Source organism: Panthera onca, chromosome X, assembly GCF_046562875.1.
Source record: "Panthera onca isolate mPanOnc1 chromosome X, mPanOnc1 haplotype 2, whole genome shotgun sequence".
In the NCBI taxonomy this organism is placed as follows: domain Eukaryota; kingdom Metazoa; phylum Chordata; class Mammalia; order Carnivora; family Felidae; genus Panthera; species Panthera onca.
In genome coordinates this window covers 108997309-109014603 of record NC_138357.1, presented here as the reverse complement: position 1 = coordinate 109014603, position 17295 = coordinate 108997309, and the positions used below count along the sequence as shown (strand labels likewise).

General features: G+C 42.7%; 1 protein-coding gene across 1 annotated transcript in view; it reads left to right on the top strand.

The window, feature by feature from the left end:
* POLA1 (DNA polymerase alpha 1, catalytic subunit) overlaps positions 1 to 17295 on the top strand; it is a 303543-nt gene that overhangs the window by 126154 nt on the left and 160094 nt on the right. The window contains exons 31-32 of the mRNA XM_081793414.1: positions 3717 to 3848; positions 8951 to 9125. Of these exons, the coding sequence (XP_081649540.1) occupies positions 3717 to 3848; positions 8951 to 9125 (307 nt within the window). The remainder of the gene's footprint in view (positions 1 to 3716; positions 3849 to 8950; positions 9126 to 17295) is intronic.

Sequence of the window (17295 nt, the reverse complement as noted above, 5' to 3'; positions counted from 1 at the left end):
TCATAGTTTTTCCTCAGTCTTGTTTACAGCAAGCTATTTATATGTCAGAGGTGATGTGTCTTGATCTCTCTGAATACTTACAATAAACATAAACAAGTTTTAAAGAAAACTTGTGAGCAGTTCACTTTTTATGTTTTATCGCTTTCAAAGGAGAGTGGAGCAGAACAGTCTATGTGACTGGTTGTGGATGATTTTATGACAAGATATCTCTTTATCTGTAGATACCGATATTTTTGTGAACTTGGGAGGGATTGAAAATAGGAGGCTAGCCTTGGGTGGAGGAGTAAAGTGGTGAGATTTACCTTTGTAGAGATTTTAGCCCTTGTTGTTGAAAGCAACGGAAAAACACTGTGTGTGATTTTCTGAATTACTGCAATCTTAGCTTAAATATATTTTATAAAGTAACACAAAGTACTTCACAGCTGATTTGTATAGCCCTAGCTAACTTGAGCCTAAACCACCAGGAAACATTTTTTTTAAATCAAGCCTTCGAAAACTAGCTTGTAAAATCCCCAAATAGCCTCAATCTAATAATTGGAAAGTATGTCAGATGAAATTCAGAATTTCTTAACATTGCTCTGATGTATAGTCAGTTGAAGAAGATAATGGTTTTTTTTTTAAGCAGAGTTATATTGATTAAGATATCTACGCAGCATTACCCATCCAAGTCAATCAAGACTCCACATAATGCAGGTTGGAGGAGATTCAAATACGTGGAGCATTTCCTAGGCACTCTCTGGCCCTGAGTGTATGATTTACAAAGTGGACATGGCATGGGTATGTGCCGCCCTTTGGAGAACCTGCTTTATTCCTACTACAGCATTTCTCAGAGTTCCTGCTCTCAGGACACTTGCACAGTCTTAAAATATTGAGGGCGGCAAGAGATTTTGTTTATGTGTGGTCTATATTAATATTTACTGTTAGAAATGAAAACTGAGAAGTTTTAAAAACATTTATTTGTTTAGAAATAGCAATAAGCCCAGTATGTGATTCAAAAATAACATTTTTCCTTGAAATAACTATGTATTTCAGAACAAAGAAAAATTAGCCAGAGGAGTGGCATCATTTTACAGTTTTGCATATCTCTTCAATGTCTAGTTTGGTAGAAGACATCTGGATTCTCATATCCACTTGAATGTCCAGTCTCTTGTGTGTGGTTTTGGTTGAAGTATAGGAAGAAAATCCATTTTCACACAAATATGTAGTTGGAAAAAGGAGAAATATTTCACTACTTTTTTCAGATAGTTGTAATATGTATTCTCCTTTGATTCTACACCACTATTATCTAAATGGTATTTAAAAAGTTTTTTTTCATATTTTATTTGAGAGAGAGAGAATCCCAAGCGGGCTCTGCACTGTCAGCACAGAGCCTGATGCAGGGCTCGAACTCAGGAACTGTGAGATCATGACCTGAGCCAAAATCAAGAGTCAGATGCTTAACCAGCTGAGCCACCCAGTCTCACCTAAGTGGTATTTTCTTAAAGGCTATTTGTAATGGGGAAATCTGAAACCTTATCAGTGAACTTTTCATAATCTCACATTAAAATCTGTTGGTCTGTGTTGTACTTGGAATAGATACTTTACTCATGCAAAGCATTATGCATTGGCCATTTATGAAATGATAGTTCTGGCAGTTGTACAGACCTTCCAAATATTGAATGCATTTTATTGTAGATTATTCAAAATCACATTGTAAAATATTTCCTGCTAATAGCATTAGAAAAGTCTTTAAGGATAGAAAAGCTGTCAAGCTCACACATACGCAACGAGTTTTCCAAAATTCTAATTTGTGCTTAAAAGTTTGAATTTTACCTTTGGCAATACATATTGCCACTTGTTTGTCTTCAGGTTGCAGGTTCACTCTGTTTTTTTTGAGAAATTGTCTGCTGAAGACCCAAGTTAGAATAGTAGTAGTTGGCTCATCATTCTTGTAAGGAAAAACTGTGTTCTATGAAAAAGGCAGCTAGTTTGGCTTGCAAGTCTGAACATTTGCACAAGTGCTTTCCGTCGAGTAAGCTTCATTCTTGAGTATACAGTAGACATGGCTTATGTGTAATTCTTATCTTGCCACACACAATATTAGCCTTGTATTCAGGGTCAGGAGCTGAAAAATCTAAAACTTTTTGCTGTTTCATAAAGGACATTCATTTTAAAAATTTTTTATTTTAGAGAGAGAGTGCGTGTGTGAATGGGGTAGGGGAGAGAGAGTGAGCGCGCACGCAAGAATCTCAACCAGGTTCCACGTTCAGCACGGAGCCTGACACGGGGCTCAGTCCCATGACCCTGGGATCGTGACCCATGCAGAAATCAAGAGTTGGACCCTCAACCAACTGAACGACCCAGGCACCCCATTAAGGACATTCTCAAGTGAAACTGGTTTCTTTTGTTTTTTTTTCTTCTTTTTTCCTTTTTTTTTCTTTTGAGAACTCTGAGCGCGTGGTGGCAAAGAATACCAGGAATGGTACCACACTTTGGTGTGGCAGCCCCCGTTCATGTTTATGAGGCATCAGGATCTTTACCTACCACTGCTTCTGCATTACCAGTGCCAACAGTATTGTTAGAAGAATAATTTTGACCTCTCACCTTCCTAAAAGGGTGCCCGGAACCCCCACAGGTCTGCAGAGCACATTTAGGTGATGTAGTCATGCGGCGCCCTGTTCCCTGCCCTTCCTCTTGTCTTTTGAAACCCACCACAGGGCTAGATCCCTTCCTTCTCCCCTTTGTGCATACTGCGTTCTAGTCCAGTAGACTGTATTTTGTGTCACCCCTTCTTTCTTTGAACTTTTGCTTTTATCTCTGCCCAGAATGTTCTTGCTCTTGTCACCTTGTCTTAAAATCCTGTTTTTCTTCACATGCCAGCTCAAGTTTTTTCTCCTATGATTTCTATTCTCAGATGATAATGATCTTTGCCTCTAAACTCTCTCCCTAACACTTTGCTCCACATCTCCCTTAGGGCACACGTAGCTTATTTTTGAGGTTTCATTTGTGGAATGGGGAATCTTCTAATAGCAGATGACTTAGAACCAGTGACCGTCTTACTCATCTCTCAGTACTTTACAGTGCTTGAATTTAGTTAATTATTGCAGAGTGAGCAAAATCATTTATTCTGCAAACCTTGGGTTGCCCTTGTACGCCAAGAATAGTCGTGAGCATTGTGGATGCAGCGGCAAGCAAGGCTGACCTGTTCCTGCCCTCGTGGGGCCGACTTTGTGCTTGCAGCTCACTCATTCTGCCTTTCTGGAGCTGAAAGTGAGTGTTAAGTCCACCGATTTCTGGTACCTTTGAGATTTATGTGGGCTAGAGAAGCCTTTGGGAAGCATCGTTCAGTCAGAGAAACTGGTCTGCATCAGTCCTTACTAACCAGTTAATTCAGGGAGAGAACTGCAAACATGAGGAGAAACTCTAAAGGCTTCACAGGAAACTGAATTTATAGTCTTAATTTTTTATAGCCAAGTATTACATGCCATGGCCCATAAACTTGTATTTCTTTTTTGCCAGAGTTCCATTTGGTCATATTAGTTACTCAATGAAGGAGGGAAGAGTCTTGTGGATGGAATGTGTATGGACTGTGGCACTGTTTTCTACATGCAGCTTCTGTCCATCTTATGTTTCTGTGGCTGATAGGATTCTAGGAAAGATGTATTTAGTGTCTATCTGTGTGAGAAGGGTTTTATTTTAAACCGTGGGGCTTTTTGTTTCCTCTTTTCCTCTTTTAGGCATTGACCAAGGATCCCCAGGATTACCCTGATAAGAAAAGCCTACCTCATGTACATGTTGCCCTCTGGATAAATTCTCAAGGAGGCAGAAAGGTGAAAGCTGGAGATACCGTGTCGTATGTCATCTGTCAGGTAAAATTGTAGTAATTAATAAGACTCCCAGACCTCTTAACCTATAGTAAACTTCAGATCACCACAGTGTCTTACTTCGTGTTCTTCCAAACAATTGGTCCTGTAAAGAGATGGGTTAGTCTGGTTGGTTTTATAATATTTGAAGCCTTAGAGGTATGAGGTATGTTATTAAAATTTTCCTAAAGCATTTAAGACCAGTGTCCTGGTTCACTTGAAATTATCTTGGTGAGACAGATGCATGGCAGTGGTTGCTGTTTCACCCCTAAATTGACTTGAGTGATAATGTGTGTAAGTTTGGTCACATGTCCAGCAGGAGTCTGTTATTCCTTTTGCCATAGTTTCCATTAGGAATACTGTCAGGATAAGAGAGCGGATGCATGTTTCCCTAGCCTGTGTTCGAATAGTCCCTTGAAAAAAGTGTGAAGTACTTGGTAATATGGAGAAAAGTGATGGATCCTAAAAACATTCCTTAGGAAGAAAACACAAATTATCTAACCACTTTGGGGTCTTTTCTTTTTTTTTTTTTTTTTTAAATTTTTTTTTTTTTAACATTTATTCCTTTCTTGAAAGACAGAGAGAGACAGTGTGAGCAGGGGACGGGCAGAGAGAGAGGGAGACACAGAATCCGAAGCAGGCTCCAGGCTCTGAGCTGTCAGCACAGAGCCCGATGGGGTCTTTTCTTTATTGTGAGTGGCGGTGGCCTAGAACCCACCTCCTTGCCTTCTCCCTCTTCCATGAGGCACCTCTGAGGAACCTCTAACCCCTCTGGAACACAAGTTTATACCACTAACCAGTTTCTTTGGAGAGGAGCATGCCTTTAACAGGGATGGGGAAAGATGGTAGGACAGAAGAGTAGTTTTTTTCTTTGAACACACTTAACTCCAGTTGGAGCAAAGGAGAGGTCTCATCTCTTTCTCCTATTAAAAAAAAAAGTCACAGCCTCTATCCAAATTCTTTAAAATTAATTGTGGTGTGGTATACTTATCAAAAGGCATAAGTCATCTGTGTAAGACTTTGTTTTTAATTAATTATTGCGTTCTGTCATTACAGTGGAAAAAACGAGATAAGCCTTGAACTTCATTGCATTATGATTGATCTTTGTCAAACTACAGTCAGTGTGTTTTTAAAACATAGAGTCTTCTCAGAATTTAAAAATTAGCTGCTAATATCTGCTCGGTATCACAGATGACGTACATAACAAATGATTTAAGTACATGGACAGGAATCAGCACTTGACTCTGTCTCCCTCCTAGGGTTACCCTTGATTAAGAACTGTTACAGAAAGCCAATTCCTGCAGGAAAATATTTCCATAAATGTCTGACTCGCTCAATCCCTTAATGTGCTTTGCATATTGCCTCTGACAAGTCTCATCTCAAAAAAACAATTTTCATATTATGCAAATAAAGATTTTGGTAAATAGGCTAGTTTTGTTTCACTTACGATTTCACATACATGGAAAAGCTCTTCGATTATTAGTGACAGGAACAGATGGCAATGCAGCTTTGAAAATCATATAGGTTCTGGGAAATGACATCTAATAATGAAATCCAGCCAAAATTATGTTTTGGCTAAACCTGGAGTGGAGATGTGTGGTAGTGTGATCGATGTATTTAGAAGTCCGGGTTATGTTCCTTGATGTCTAGATATTAGGTCTTAAGCTTGCTTTTTCTCGGGTCTTACCGAGCTAGAAAAGCTGAAAAAATGCTGACGCTGATATAGTGCGATAAATCGATTTTGATGTATTGTCAATATTTCCCCCATCCACTGGTGCTGGGCCTTAACTTACTTGTTAAAACTACAGTTCATGTATCCCAGGAAAAGCTGCAGGACTTGCATTTGCCTCTGTCCCCTGGCAGCGGGGCAAGCCCGCTTTGAGGATGTTTGTGAGCCAGAGTTGCCTACCTTTTTTGCTTTTAAGGACTCACACTATTCTGTTTCCAAACACAACCATCTATTTAGAATCTCTTTTTGATATTTTGAAGAGTACTTTACTGCTCTAAGCAAAGGTGTCCTCTGCAAATAGTCTGTCTCCTAGACAGGTTCCATTTTGTTTAAAATTTCTAATTAAAATTCGACTATAGTACTCTATTGATAATTTACTCAGACTATAAATTCAGATGAGTTCAGAGAGTAATGTTTTTGGTGTCTGATTTATATTGTAGTTTGTCGACTTGTAAAGCCTACATGAATTATTTGCTGAGATCTTAAATCAACTTCCACTTAATGGTTAAGTTTTAAATCCTTAATTATTTAACTTTCATTAGACATAATTTCCATAAGGCATGCCTTTAACATAATTGTTTTAAGGGGCCCCCTTGTACATCCATTTAAATAACTTTTTTCCATTAGTTTCCTTCTAAAGATGACAACATAGTTTTGAATGAATTGATTGCACCTGGTTGTCTCTGTGAAGTATGTACTTTGTGAACTTTGTGAATTACTACGTAGGCACTTAATGCAAGACAAACATTGCTTGTTAGTCAGTTTTTAAAGCGTATGCCGTGTGTTACTGCATATACCGTGGGATCTTGCTAGGTTGGAGAATTAGGTCTGTGAGGGATATATCTTATGTCACGGCCTGAATGTTTTTCCAACACAACATAGCAAAACCTGTCTTACCAATTCTTTTGAATTTAGTCATGTTTGGGCTCAGATTTTTTAAATACAGCAAGAACTATGATTGGATTGGGGCACCTGGGTGGCTCAGTCAGTGAAGCATCTGATCCTTGTTATCAACTCAGGTCTTGATCTCAGGGTTGTGACTTCAAGCTCCCCGCATTGGGCTCCGTGCTAGAAAAGAAAAAAAAAAGAAATCTATTTGTGTCAGTGTGAAAACTGGCCTTTTGTGTGGTTATTTAAAATAAAAACTTTCTTAACTTGAGGATATGCTTAGAAATTTTCAACTGCTTTTTTAAAAACTTGCCTTACTCTGAGAATATCTTCTAATATATTGGAAAGTAACTCACGTGCCCTCAAAAAAAATTTGCCTCTACAATTTGATTTTTATTTACCATTAAAAAGTAGCTAACATTGTTGTAATCTTAAGAACAGACTAGATTTTTTTTGTTCATTTATTTATTTTGAGAGAGAGAGAGAGAGAGAGAGAGAGCGAGCACGAGCAGGGGGAGGGGCAGAGAGACGGAGGGAGGGAGAGAATCCCAAGCAGACTCCGTGTTGTCAGCACACAGCCTGATGCAGGGCTCAATCTCACAAACCACGAGATCATGACCTGAGCCAAAACTAGGAGCTGGATGTTTAACCAATTGAGCCACCTAGGCGCCCGAAGGACAGACAAGTTTAAAAAAAAAAAAATAGAATTCTCTAAATTAATCAAGTTTCAGGTGTGTGTTAACACAGTCAGTCTCAATACAGGTGTGGTGCATAGAGACACTGCCCAGGGATTTTTCACACCGTTTTTGTTCTTAACCGTCATCTTACCCTCCTCTCATAATTCAGACTTCTCAAAGGGCAGCAATTAAAGTTGATGAATTCTGCCTAATTTGTTTTTACCATGTTGTGAACTCCTGAAAAATAACTAAATGGCAAGTTTGCTTTCTTTCTAGGTGTTTCATTATATCCCAGACCAGGTAGGACCTAGTTGATAAATATCTCCGTTTGTTTCCCTCAGGAGCCTTGCCAGATAAAGAGGCCTCTGCCTCCAGTCTGGTGAAGACAGTGGCATGCAAGTAGCCTCTTCTTGGGTTGGGTTCTGAGAAGGGGCTGAGTGTAGCAGGAATGAAAGAATGGGGTTCATGTTATCTATTTGGCAGAGCAGCTGAGCATTGTGAATAGTTAAAATTGACTAGTCTGATGGGGCGCCTGGGTGGCTCAGTCTGTTCAGCGGCCAACTTTGGCTCAGGTCATGATCTCACAGTGTGTGAGTTTGAGCCCCACATTGTGTGAGTTTGAGCCCCAGGCTCTTGTGCTGGCACCTCGGAGCCTGCTTCGGATTCTTTGTCTCTCTCTCTCTCTGCCCCTCCCCCCTCGCCCTCTGTCTCTCTCTCCAAAATAAATAAACATTTAAAAAAATTGACTAGTCTGAATGTAAAATTCTGTTGTTGACAAGAGGAGGTATGGAGCAAATTGTTGGATGACTTGTAGAGTCACAGATGTTGGTGACCTCACCCACAGGGCTGTAGATCAATTATATAGAATTCCACGGCTTTTTATAAAGAGGAAACCTTTGAGGGGCCCCTGGGTGGCTCAGTTCCTTAAGAGTCCGACTTCAGCTCCCGGTATGATTTCACGGTTCGTGGGTCCAAGCCCCACACCGGGTTCTCTGCTGTCAGCACAGAGCCTGCCTCAGATCCTCTGTCTCCCTCTCTCTCTGCCCCTCCCAGCTCTTGCTCTCTCTGTCTCCCAAAAACAAATCAGTAAACGTTTTTTTTTTTTTTAAGGGCCTTTGAAAAGATACTCTCTGACCCATCTTTATTTCCTCAAGGAGAGCCATGTAAACAGTACAAAATGGCATGCCCTTCATTCCACCGGCCAGATATTTTGCTTCTAGAGCATTGCCATTCCACCAAGATAGCTCATTAATTTTATTCCTATGATATCTTCTATATGAGTCACTACTCTGTGGGTTTCATACTCCTTTCTTGACCACTTGCTCATTTGTTTCTCGATACATATAGCTCCTCAAAGAAAATATTACCCCTGGGGAGGCCTTTAAGATGAGATTATGACTAGAATCCTTGCATGAAGGGATTGTATTCACATGGTAAAAGGACCACACATGCCTTTTCTCATTACTCCTCAAAGGCCTTTCTGGCTAGATTGATAGTTAGCAAGTCTTCTCAGTGTGCTTCTGTGATATGGCAGGTGGAATTATTTAATCTAGTCATGCCATCTTGTTGGTTTCATGTTTCAACAAAAAATAGAACACAACACATGCTGGATTTACATTCTTGGACAGTGGGTGACATGTTTTCCTTGATCTTCCTACTCTTAGATACATATGAAATGTTCACCATTAGGTCAAAAGGACTTCTTGGTGTTTGTAATTGAATACATAAAATTTGAATTGTTGTCCCTCTTTGTGGCCAGGCAAGTATGTGTGATTGAATTTCTTAACAGCTACCTGTGCCATGTCCTTTTGTAGGATGGGTCAAACCTCAGTGCGAGTCAGAGGGCCTATGCACCCGAGCAGCTACAGAAACAGGACAATTTAACCATTGACACCCAGTACTACCTGGCTCAGCAGATCCACCCGGTCGTGGCTCGGATCTGTGAGCCAATAGACGGAATCGATGCTGTCCTCATTGCAACGTGGTTAGGTAAGTGTCCCCAGCTCACATAGCCTCTTACCCGGCTGCCTATACCAGCAGCCATGGTCCTCCCTCAACTGTTGCAAGCCTTGTTTATTGGCACGGTATGTGTCGAGCACTTCTTTGTTTATAGTTGGGTATTTATTTTTGTGGTTGGTTGATTACTGTCTGTCTCCCTTCATAGGCTGGGGAGCCCACATATTTGCTCCCTCTGTAGCCACATGCCTGCTCCACAGTAGGCACTCAGTCAGTAAATGTCGAGGGAAGAGAGGGAAGGCAGGAGAAGGGAGGAGGAGAAGATTGTAGGCATAGTTCCAGTGTCTGAGCTTACGTTGTCCTAGCTTTAATCGGTGAACTTCTATTAATAAGGAGATTGATGGTATTGTGATGGGTGGTTTATCTTGTCTCTATCTCTAAATGTATTTTTGTATAAAGTGAGAGTACACAGCTTTTTTTAAAGAGTAAGAGTAAAAAGTTTAATTTTTAGTATACAATTCCCTGTGAGTATCCTACTCTCACTTTATTTTAAATTCTTTGAAAACCAGACTTGCTGTTACCTTCTAGGAATGAGCTGATTCCTAATTTGTCATCATCCCAGGAGGTATTGGTCAACCCCAAAACTTCTGTGTTTTGACTTTTTCCTGTGTCACCAGACTGTCATCTCTTGCTTACAGATGCATTTCGTTACTTGCTCTGACTTCATTTCTAGATGGCCAGCATGGAAAGGGTTACAGTGCTTTAAGATGTCTACTCTCTTTCCCATTGTCCGCAAAGATGAGTATTTTTAGAATACTGCCTAATAAAGTCCTTAGATGACGCCTCGCAATCTGTAAGTGAGGTCCAGGTGCCACTGACATCTCACAGTTGTAGACTCTAACTTTGGAGCTCCAACCTGTATTTTTAGCCTTATTTCTTAATCGGTATACTTAGGGTCCCCTTAATGTGGCATTGCTCATTCTGTCCCTACTTCATGGAAAATTCTCCCCCTCTTCTCATTGAAATGTCTGACTTAAGACATGGGTGTTGACATCATAGGGACTTGGGTGTCCATGCTGGTTCTGTGTTTCACAAGCTCTGTGGCTTTCACAAGCCTCCAAACCTTGTTCAAAGCCTTGGTTTCTGGAATCGTAAGGCGGAGTTGCTCTGAGGGGGCAATAGGCTGATGCACGGGTGAACCTCTGCCCGGGCCTGGAGCAGAGAGGGTGCTGTTAGCAGCCACGCCCTGCGCTCCTGCCCGGCCTCTGCGTAAATGTGTCCACGGCCTCTCCAGTCCCTAAGGTTTATACGTAGTTAGTGCTCACTCTGCATGTGTGGACCCGGATGTGTGCCATCCTGCCCCTGGTGAGCATTTTCCTGAGCTGCTGCCTGCTAGCCCTGACTCCACTCTTCTGCCAGTGTCTGCTCTGGAAGTGGAAACTTATTTTTGACCTTTGCCTAAGCAGAACATAATTAGGATGATAAAATCTGTTACCCAAATCGTCATATAATGTGTTCTCAGAGTTGAATTGTATTTGATGATGTTTATAAATCCTCAGCTGGGAGGAGGGGCATCGAAGCGCACAGTAGTTGTTAGCTTCCTTCTTTCTCATCTCCGCATTGGGTGCTGCCGTGTCGGATACCGTACTAAGTACTTTGTTATGTTATCTCATTTAATCTTTGCAAGAACCTCATGAGGGTGTGTTGTATTCGCTCCATTTTACAGAGAAGGAATCAGAGGCTCAGAGAGGTAACTAACTCGGTCTTGTCACATAGCTAGTAAGGGGACTGGCTGCGTTTGGATGGGACGCAGCTCTCTGTGAACTCCAAAGCTCTTCACCGCTGCACCACCCTCTACTACCTGTTCTTAGCTCTGAGAGGCGATGACACAGCTCTTCAAGCAGGAGTGGAGTGGTGTGGCTGTGAAGGCACAGGAATTTCATCTTCATGTGCCCTCCTCTCCCTGTTGCACCCACCAGTGAACATTCGCAGTAAAAACCCCCCAAGAAGAACCAGTTTTTGAAAGAGTAGGGCTCCCAGTTTTTCCATTTGTACCACCTCACCAAGAACCTATTCTAGAGGCTAATTGCTATCCTTTCCTTCCCTGGTGTGAAATTTCCCAGCGGCCCGGCACTGAGCAGGAGTAGATGGATGAAGTGTCCCCCTGCCCCGGCCCCTAGTGACACATAGTCAGCACCGAGCCTCGAGGGAAGGGTGGTGGAGCCTGCGTGGTGGGTAACCCGATACCCGCTCGTGCATCTCAGTACTCGTCCCAGAGGGACCCAGAAGGATTTTGTCGGTTCTGGGGTCATATTTAAGGTAGTTCTAAGTTAAACAGTGGACACATTTTGACTTGCTTAAAGACAGACTTGATCCTAATTGCCACTGCCCTGTGGTCACAGGCTCTGCCTTATGAATCCAGTTTTCGCAAATCATTTTCCAAGCCGGTAGCCCCGTGGGTCCTGTCTGCAGAGGGTTCGTGTTATTACTGACCAGGCTCACTGTGCGCCCGGAGCCCTCCGTACTTGGGCACAGCTCCACCCAGCCTCCACCTCTCCTAGCCCATCACCCGCCACCTCTTGGTGCCAGGTAGCCACTCAGAGCTACTGGGAAGATCTGTGTCTTTGGTTCCCAAGGAGCTGCTGCGACTCCCCCTTTTTATCTTCCAGTGTTTATCTTGTGCCGCTTGGCAGTGGGTCTTCGGCCGAGGGCCTGTGAAGTCGTCTCCATTGTGCTATCCCCTCGTCCTGTGCTCGTCCTCTGCTCCCACGGCAGCTCCTGTCGTTACCGGCGCTGTCCGCGTCTCTGCCGGTATTAGTGAGAAACCCCCAGTCCTTTCTCTCTCCCTCTTTGCCCATAGGAGGTCCACGTGCATGAAGTGCAGGACTGCAAATGTCGTGGACCATGAAGGTCTGTAGAAAACGTGGAAGCTCCCCAGACGGCTCTGTGCCCGCCTTTGCTCCCTGCCCTCTGCAGGAGCCATGTTCTGGTCTGCATCCTTTATCCCTCCCCCGCCCCCCCAGAGAAAAATCAGGATGGCTGTTTTTCACTAGGGGATTAGAGGCCCCTGTTACCAGTTCTCCCTTAGCCTGTGGTTTTAGGGCGGAGGAGAGTGGAGGAGGTGGGGAGGTGGGGGGAAAGTAAGAGGAGTGTAAGGGGGTGCATGGTTTCTAAGAGGTGCAAGCCGTAGGCATAAAATTACTGTAATTTGTTTTTAAAATTCTAAATCTGTTTTCTTTATATGAAAAAAAACTACAGTTCGTGAACTGACAATGTTAAATAAGTTGAAGTGTACAAATGTGTACATAAAATACAGGCTCTCCAACTGCCTAATCACAGACATAAAATAACTCTCTTGCTTTTAATGTAGTTTTTATCTTTGATTAATGAAATGTATTACAGTGTTGAAACTTCAGTGAAGTTTGATACTTTGTCCTTTTAGTTAGTACAAAGAAATCAGGAATAATGGCATAATTTCATTTATGAAAATTATTAAGTTCATGATTTTTTATTTTTAAGACTCTTTTGTGGAGAGCAAGTATATTTTTCCACCACCTTTTTCTTTTTCTATTGCTTTTATACTGCTTTCCTTGAAATGAAAGGCAAGCATCAAGTGTTGGTTTTATCCTGTGGCTTCACTTTGGAAATTCTCCGACTATTTCTCCCTGTCAAGATACCTCCTGAGGTCTGTCTGCTGGCATGTTGCATGGCCAGGTGTTCTGTATAGGAAGGCCATTTTAGTGCAAAGGAGAGAGGATAGTCTATTAGATGAGTGAATGAATAAGTGTGTTGAAATGAAAGAGAATAATTTGTTCTCTCTAATAACTAATGGTCCTCATTATCCCACAGTAAAATATGTATCATTTTTCTGAAACCCATGCAAGATTATTGCTATTGGGCTTAAATAAAGCGAAATTTTACTCTTTTCCATCTGTGAACAGAAAAAAATATAGTCTTACTCTTCTTACACAATAGCCCTATGGGAAACGTGGCCACGAAAACTTAGAACTCTTAGCTTTTGTTCTCCAGACCATAGGTTTTTTTTCTCTTGTTCTAATGAAATCCCTCCATAGTCTGTAGAGGAAATATTCACAGTATGCTCCAACATCCACATAGTCTTCTGTACCTAAGAAAACAGGCCAGTGATAAGAATAGTCTAAAGCTCATCCTTGAATTTCATCTTTTAATAAATTTATATTTCATGCATAAAAGTACTTAGAATTATGTAATATCTTTCCTCTAATGAGCAATAATTTGTATAATAACCGTCAAGTACATTTCTTCATGGCCATTGATCAAATTGCAGGCATGTGCCTGTCTGGGCAGTTTTGTCGTTTGTCCTGAGAGACTATAGATATTTGAAGAATGAGAATTTAGAATTTAATCTCTGAAAGTAGTGTTTAAAACAAGGCAACATGGTTAACCCAGTATGTTCCTGGATTCACTTGGAAAGTAAAAATTCCCTTTTAAAAAAATGGCCCCATATCCCACACAGGTTACAGAAGGTAGTTTTTGTTCATAGATAGGGTCCAATAACACCCAAGAAATGAGTGCAACAGCAGGCCAAGCAACGTCAGGGGTGCCTTTGACAGGCCTACAAAAGATGGGGGTGGGGTGGATAAAGTATAGGTGGTTGCGAGTAGAATGATGTCACCAGCAGGTGCCTCGGGTATCACTTTGTTGATCTAAGACTCTTGCCTTTTTTCACGATCAAGCTCTTAGAAGAACATACATATGTGACCATCATTTGCAAATCTTAAATATTTCCTATAACATAATTAATAAAATTTAAACAGTAAGATCGCACCAAAGGCAAAGTAGGTTATTATCTTGTCTGCTGATAAGAACCACCTCTTCTGGGATGGAGCGCCATTCCACCGTATCACCAGTGGGTCATGCTCCCAGCCTACCTGTGCATTCATTGGATACTTGAATGTTGAAGCCTGCTGGGCTCAGCGTCATAATGGGCACCGTGAGGGATACGAGGATGAGTAGGCCATGGCTCCTTTACTCACATTATAGCCCGGGCCATTTTGTCCATTTCACCATGGTAGGGAAGACTAGTGGACAGCACAGTGCATGTCCCAAGACAGGTAAAATAAAGGATTATAGGCATTCAGGGGAAGCACAGACCACTTGTAGCTTGGGCCACTAGAGAAGAGTTGATGAAGGTCTTGGCATTTGGCATTATGGGCTGTGCTTTGGAGAGGCCAGTGTGGACTCGAGATTGGTTGCCTGTTCCCACCTCTCATTAGTTCTTCCAGCCCATTGCTGAATGGCAGTGGCCCCGACCTGCACGGCAGTGACCCGTGCCATCTCAGCCACTCCACATGGCACATGAGGGCCCGCAGTGACACTGCTCACCTAAGTCAAACAAAGATCCCTGGGAACTTGGAGCCAAACTCTGAAGCATGTTTAGAATGTTTGCTGGGACTGGTATTCTGGCTTTGTAATACTTGGAGTGTCCAGAGGAAGACGGGACTTTCTCTAATTTAGAAGTTAGGTCAATTTAAAAAAACTTTTTAACTTTATTAAAGAGTAATTGACAAATATAATTAAATGTATTCAAAGTGTACAAAGTGATGATTTTATATACATAGACATTGTAGAATGATTACCAAGATCAAGAGAATTAACACATCCATCACCTCATGTAGTTTCCGTAGTTAACTTTTTTCGATGTGGTGAGAACACTTAAGATATATTCTCAGCAGCTTTCACGTATATAGTGCAGTATTATTAACTACAGCTTGAGTTTTTTAAAAAGATGCATCATTTAAAAATTTTTTTAGTGTTTATTTATTTTTTGAGAGAGAACTTGTGAGCAGGGTAGGGGCAGAGAGAGAGGGAGACACAGAATCCGAAGCGGGCTCTGAGCTGTCAGCACAGAGCCCAACGCAGGGCTCGAACCCACGAACCATGAGATCATGACCTGAGCTGAAGTTGGACACTTAACCGACTGAGCCACCCGGGTGCCCCAAAAAGATGCATCATTTTAAAATGATACTTACCAATACTGTATAGCCTACAGAAAAATGACTAAGACATGATAAATGAGAACAGCTGAACATAGCATTAAACTTTATTAAAACTATATTAAATCTACATACATGAATAAGAGGAAAGGGTAAAGGTGGTAAATTATAGTTTCCTTATTGAAAAAGTAATATTAAAAATAAGACAGTTTTTACAAAATCAGAAGGAAAAAATGGTTAAACAATTACTAATTTCTAAAAGGTTTGCCTAGGGACCTCCGGCCTGGCTGTCCTACACCCCACCCCCCAAAATATTTACCAACATAGCTGGGGAGGAGAGGTTTTTGTTGTAGGAGCAGCAATCCTTGGTCTGTTATTTTGTGCTATTGTATTTTGCAAATATTTTTTTCAGCATACACTTAACCATCTTGTCTCAGGTTTAAATATAAGAAAGAAAATAGAAACACTTCTAGAGGTACACATCTCATTAAGTTAAAATTCACATTTAGAGCTATCATCAAGGGCATTAAAACAGTTGAGTGAGGTCATGAGGGTGCTGCACATCAGGATTTTTTTCCACTTAAAATTTTGGGGATTATCTTTGCAGGACATTAAAAATCTTGCGGGTTTATTTGACCCAAAGGTTTGGATATTATTTTTTACAAAATACTTTCCACTTGTCTTATTGTTGCCGTGAAAGGCAGTTTCAGGTCTTCCACTTGCAGTTGTTGATCTTGAAATTGGATCTTTAGAATTCTTAAAATGTTTTTATTATGGAAAATTCTAAACGTGTTCAGTAGTAGAGAAAATGGCCTAAGAATCCCCCAGGTGCTCGTGACCCAGCTTTAGCACTCTGCAACTGTGGGCAATCTTGCTCCTCTTTTCCACCTACTCCGATTATTTTGAAGTGAATTCTAGGCACCATATAATTTTACCTGTAAATATTACATTTTACATTTCTAAAAGATAAGGATTCCCCCTTTTCAGCATAACAACAATATTATCACTAGTAAAAAAGAGAAAAAAAGCTCACAGTTGCTTCATTCCATCAAACATCCAATAAGTGTTTGTATTCCCTAGTTGTATTAAGGATACACTTCTTTTAAAAAGTTCCATGTTTGAGAGGCGCCTGGGTGGCTCAGTTGGTTGAGTGTCTGACTCTTGATTTCGGCTCAGGTCATGATCTCACTGTTCGTGGGACCGAGCCCTGCATTGGGCTCTTCTAACGGGTGCAGACCCTGCTTGATATATTCTCTCTCTCCCTCTCTCTCCTTCCCTCTCCCTCTCTCTCCTTCCCTCTCCCTCTCTCTCCTTCCCTCTCCCTCCTTCCCTCTCCCTCCTTCCCTCTCCCTCTCTCTCCTTCCCTCTCCCTCTCTCTCCTTCCCTCTCCCTCTCTCTCCTTCCCTCTCCCTCTCTCCTTCCCTCTCCCTCCCTCTCCTTCCCTCTCCCTCCCTCTCCTTCCCTCTCCCTCCCTCTCCTTCCCTCTCCCTCCCTCTCCTTCCCTCTCCCTCCCTCTCCTTCCCTCTCCCTCCCTCTCCTTCCCTCTCCCTCCCTCTCCTTCCCTCTCCCTCCCTCTCCCTCCCTCTCCCTCCCTCTCCCTCCCTCTCCCTCCCTCTCCTCCCTCTCCCTCCCTCTCCCTCCCTCTCCCTCCCTCTCCCTCCCTCTCCCTCCCTCTCCCTCCCTCTCCTTCCCTCTCCCTCCCTCTCCTTCCCTCTCCCTCCCTCTCCCTCCCTCTCCTTCCCTCTCCCTCCCTCTCCTTCCCTCTCCTTCCCTCTCCCTCCCTCTCCTTCCCTCTCCCTCCCTCTCCCTCCCTCTCCTCCCTCTTCCTTCCCTCTCCTTCCCTCTCCTTCCCTCTCCTTCCCTCTCCTTCCCTCTCCCTCTCCTTCCCTCTCCCTCCCTCTCCTTCCCTCTCCCTCCCTCTCCTTCCCTCTCCCTCCCTCTCCTTCCCCTCTCCCTCCCTCTCCTTCCCTCTCCCTCCCTCTCCTTCCCTCTCCCTCCCTCTCCTTCCCTCTCCCTCCCTCTCCTTCCCTCTCCCTCCCTCTCCTTTCCTCCCCTCTCCCTCCCTCCTCCCTCCCCTTCCCTCTCCTCCCTCTCCCTCCCTCTCCTTCCCTCTCCCTCCCTTCCCTCCTCCCTCTCCTTCCCTCTCCCTCTCCTTCCCTCTCCTTCCCTCTCCCCTCCTTCCCTCTCCTCTCCTTCCCTCTCCCTCTCCTTCCCTCTCCCTCTCCTTC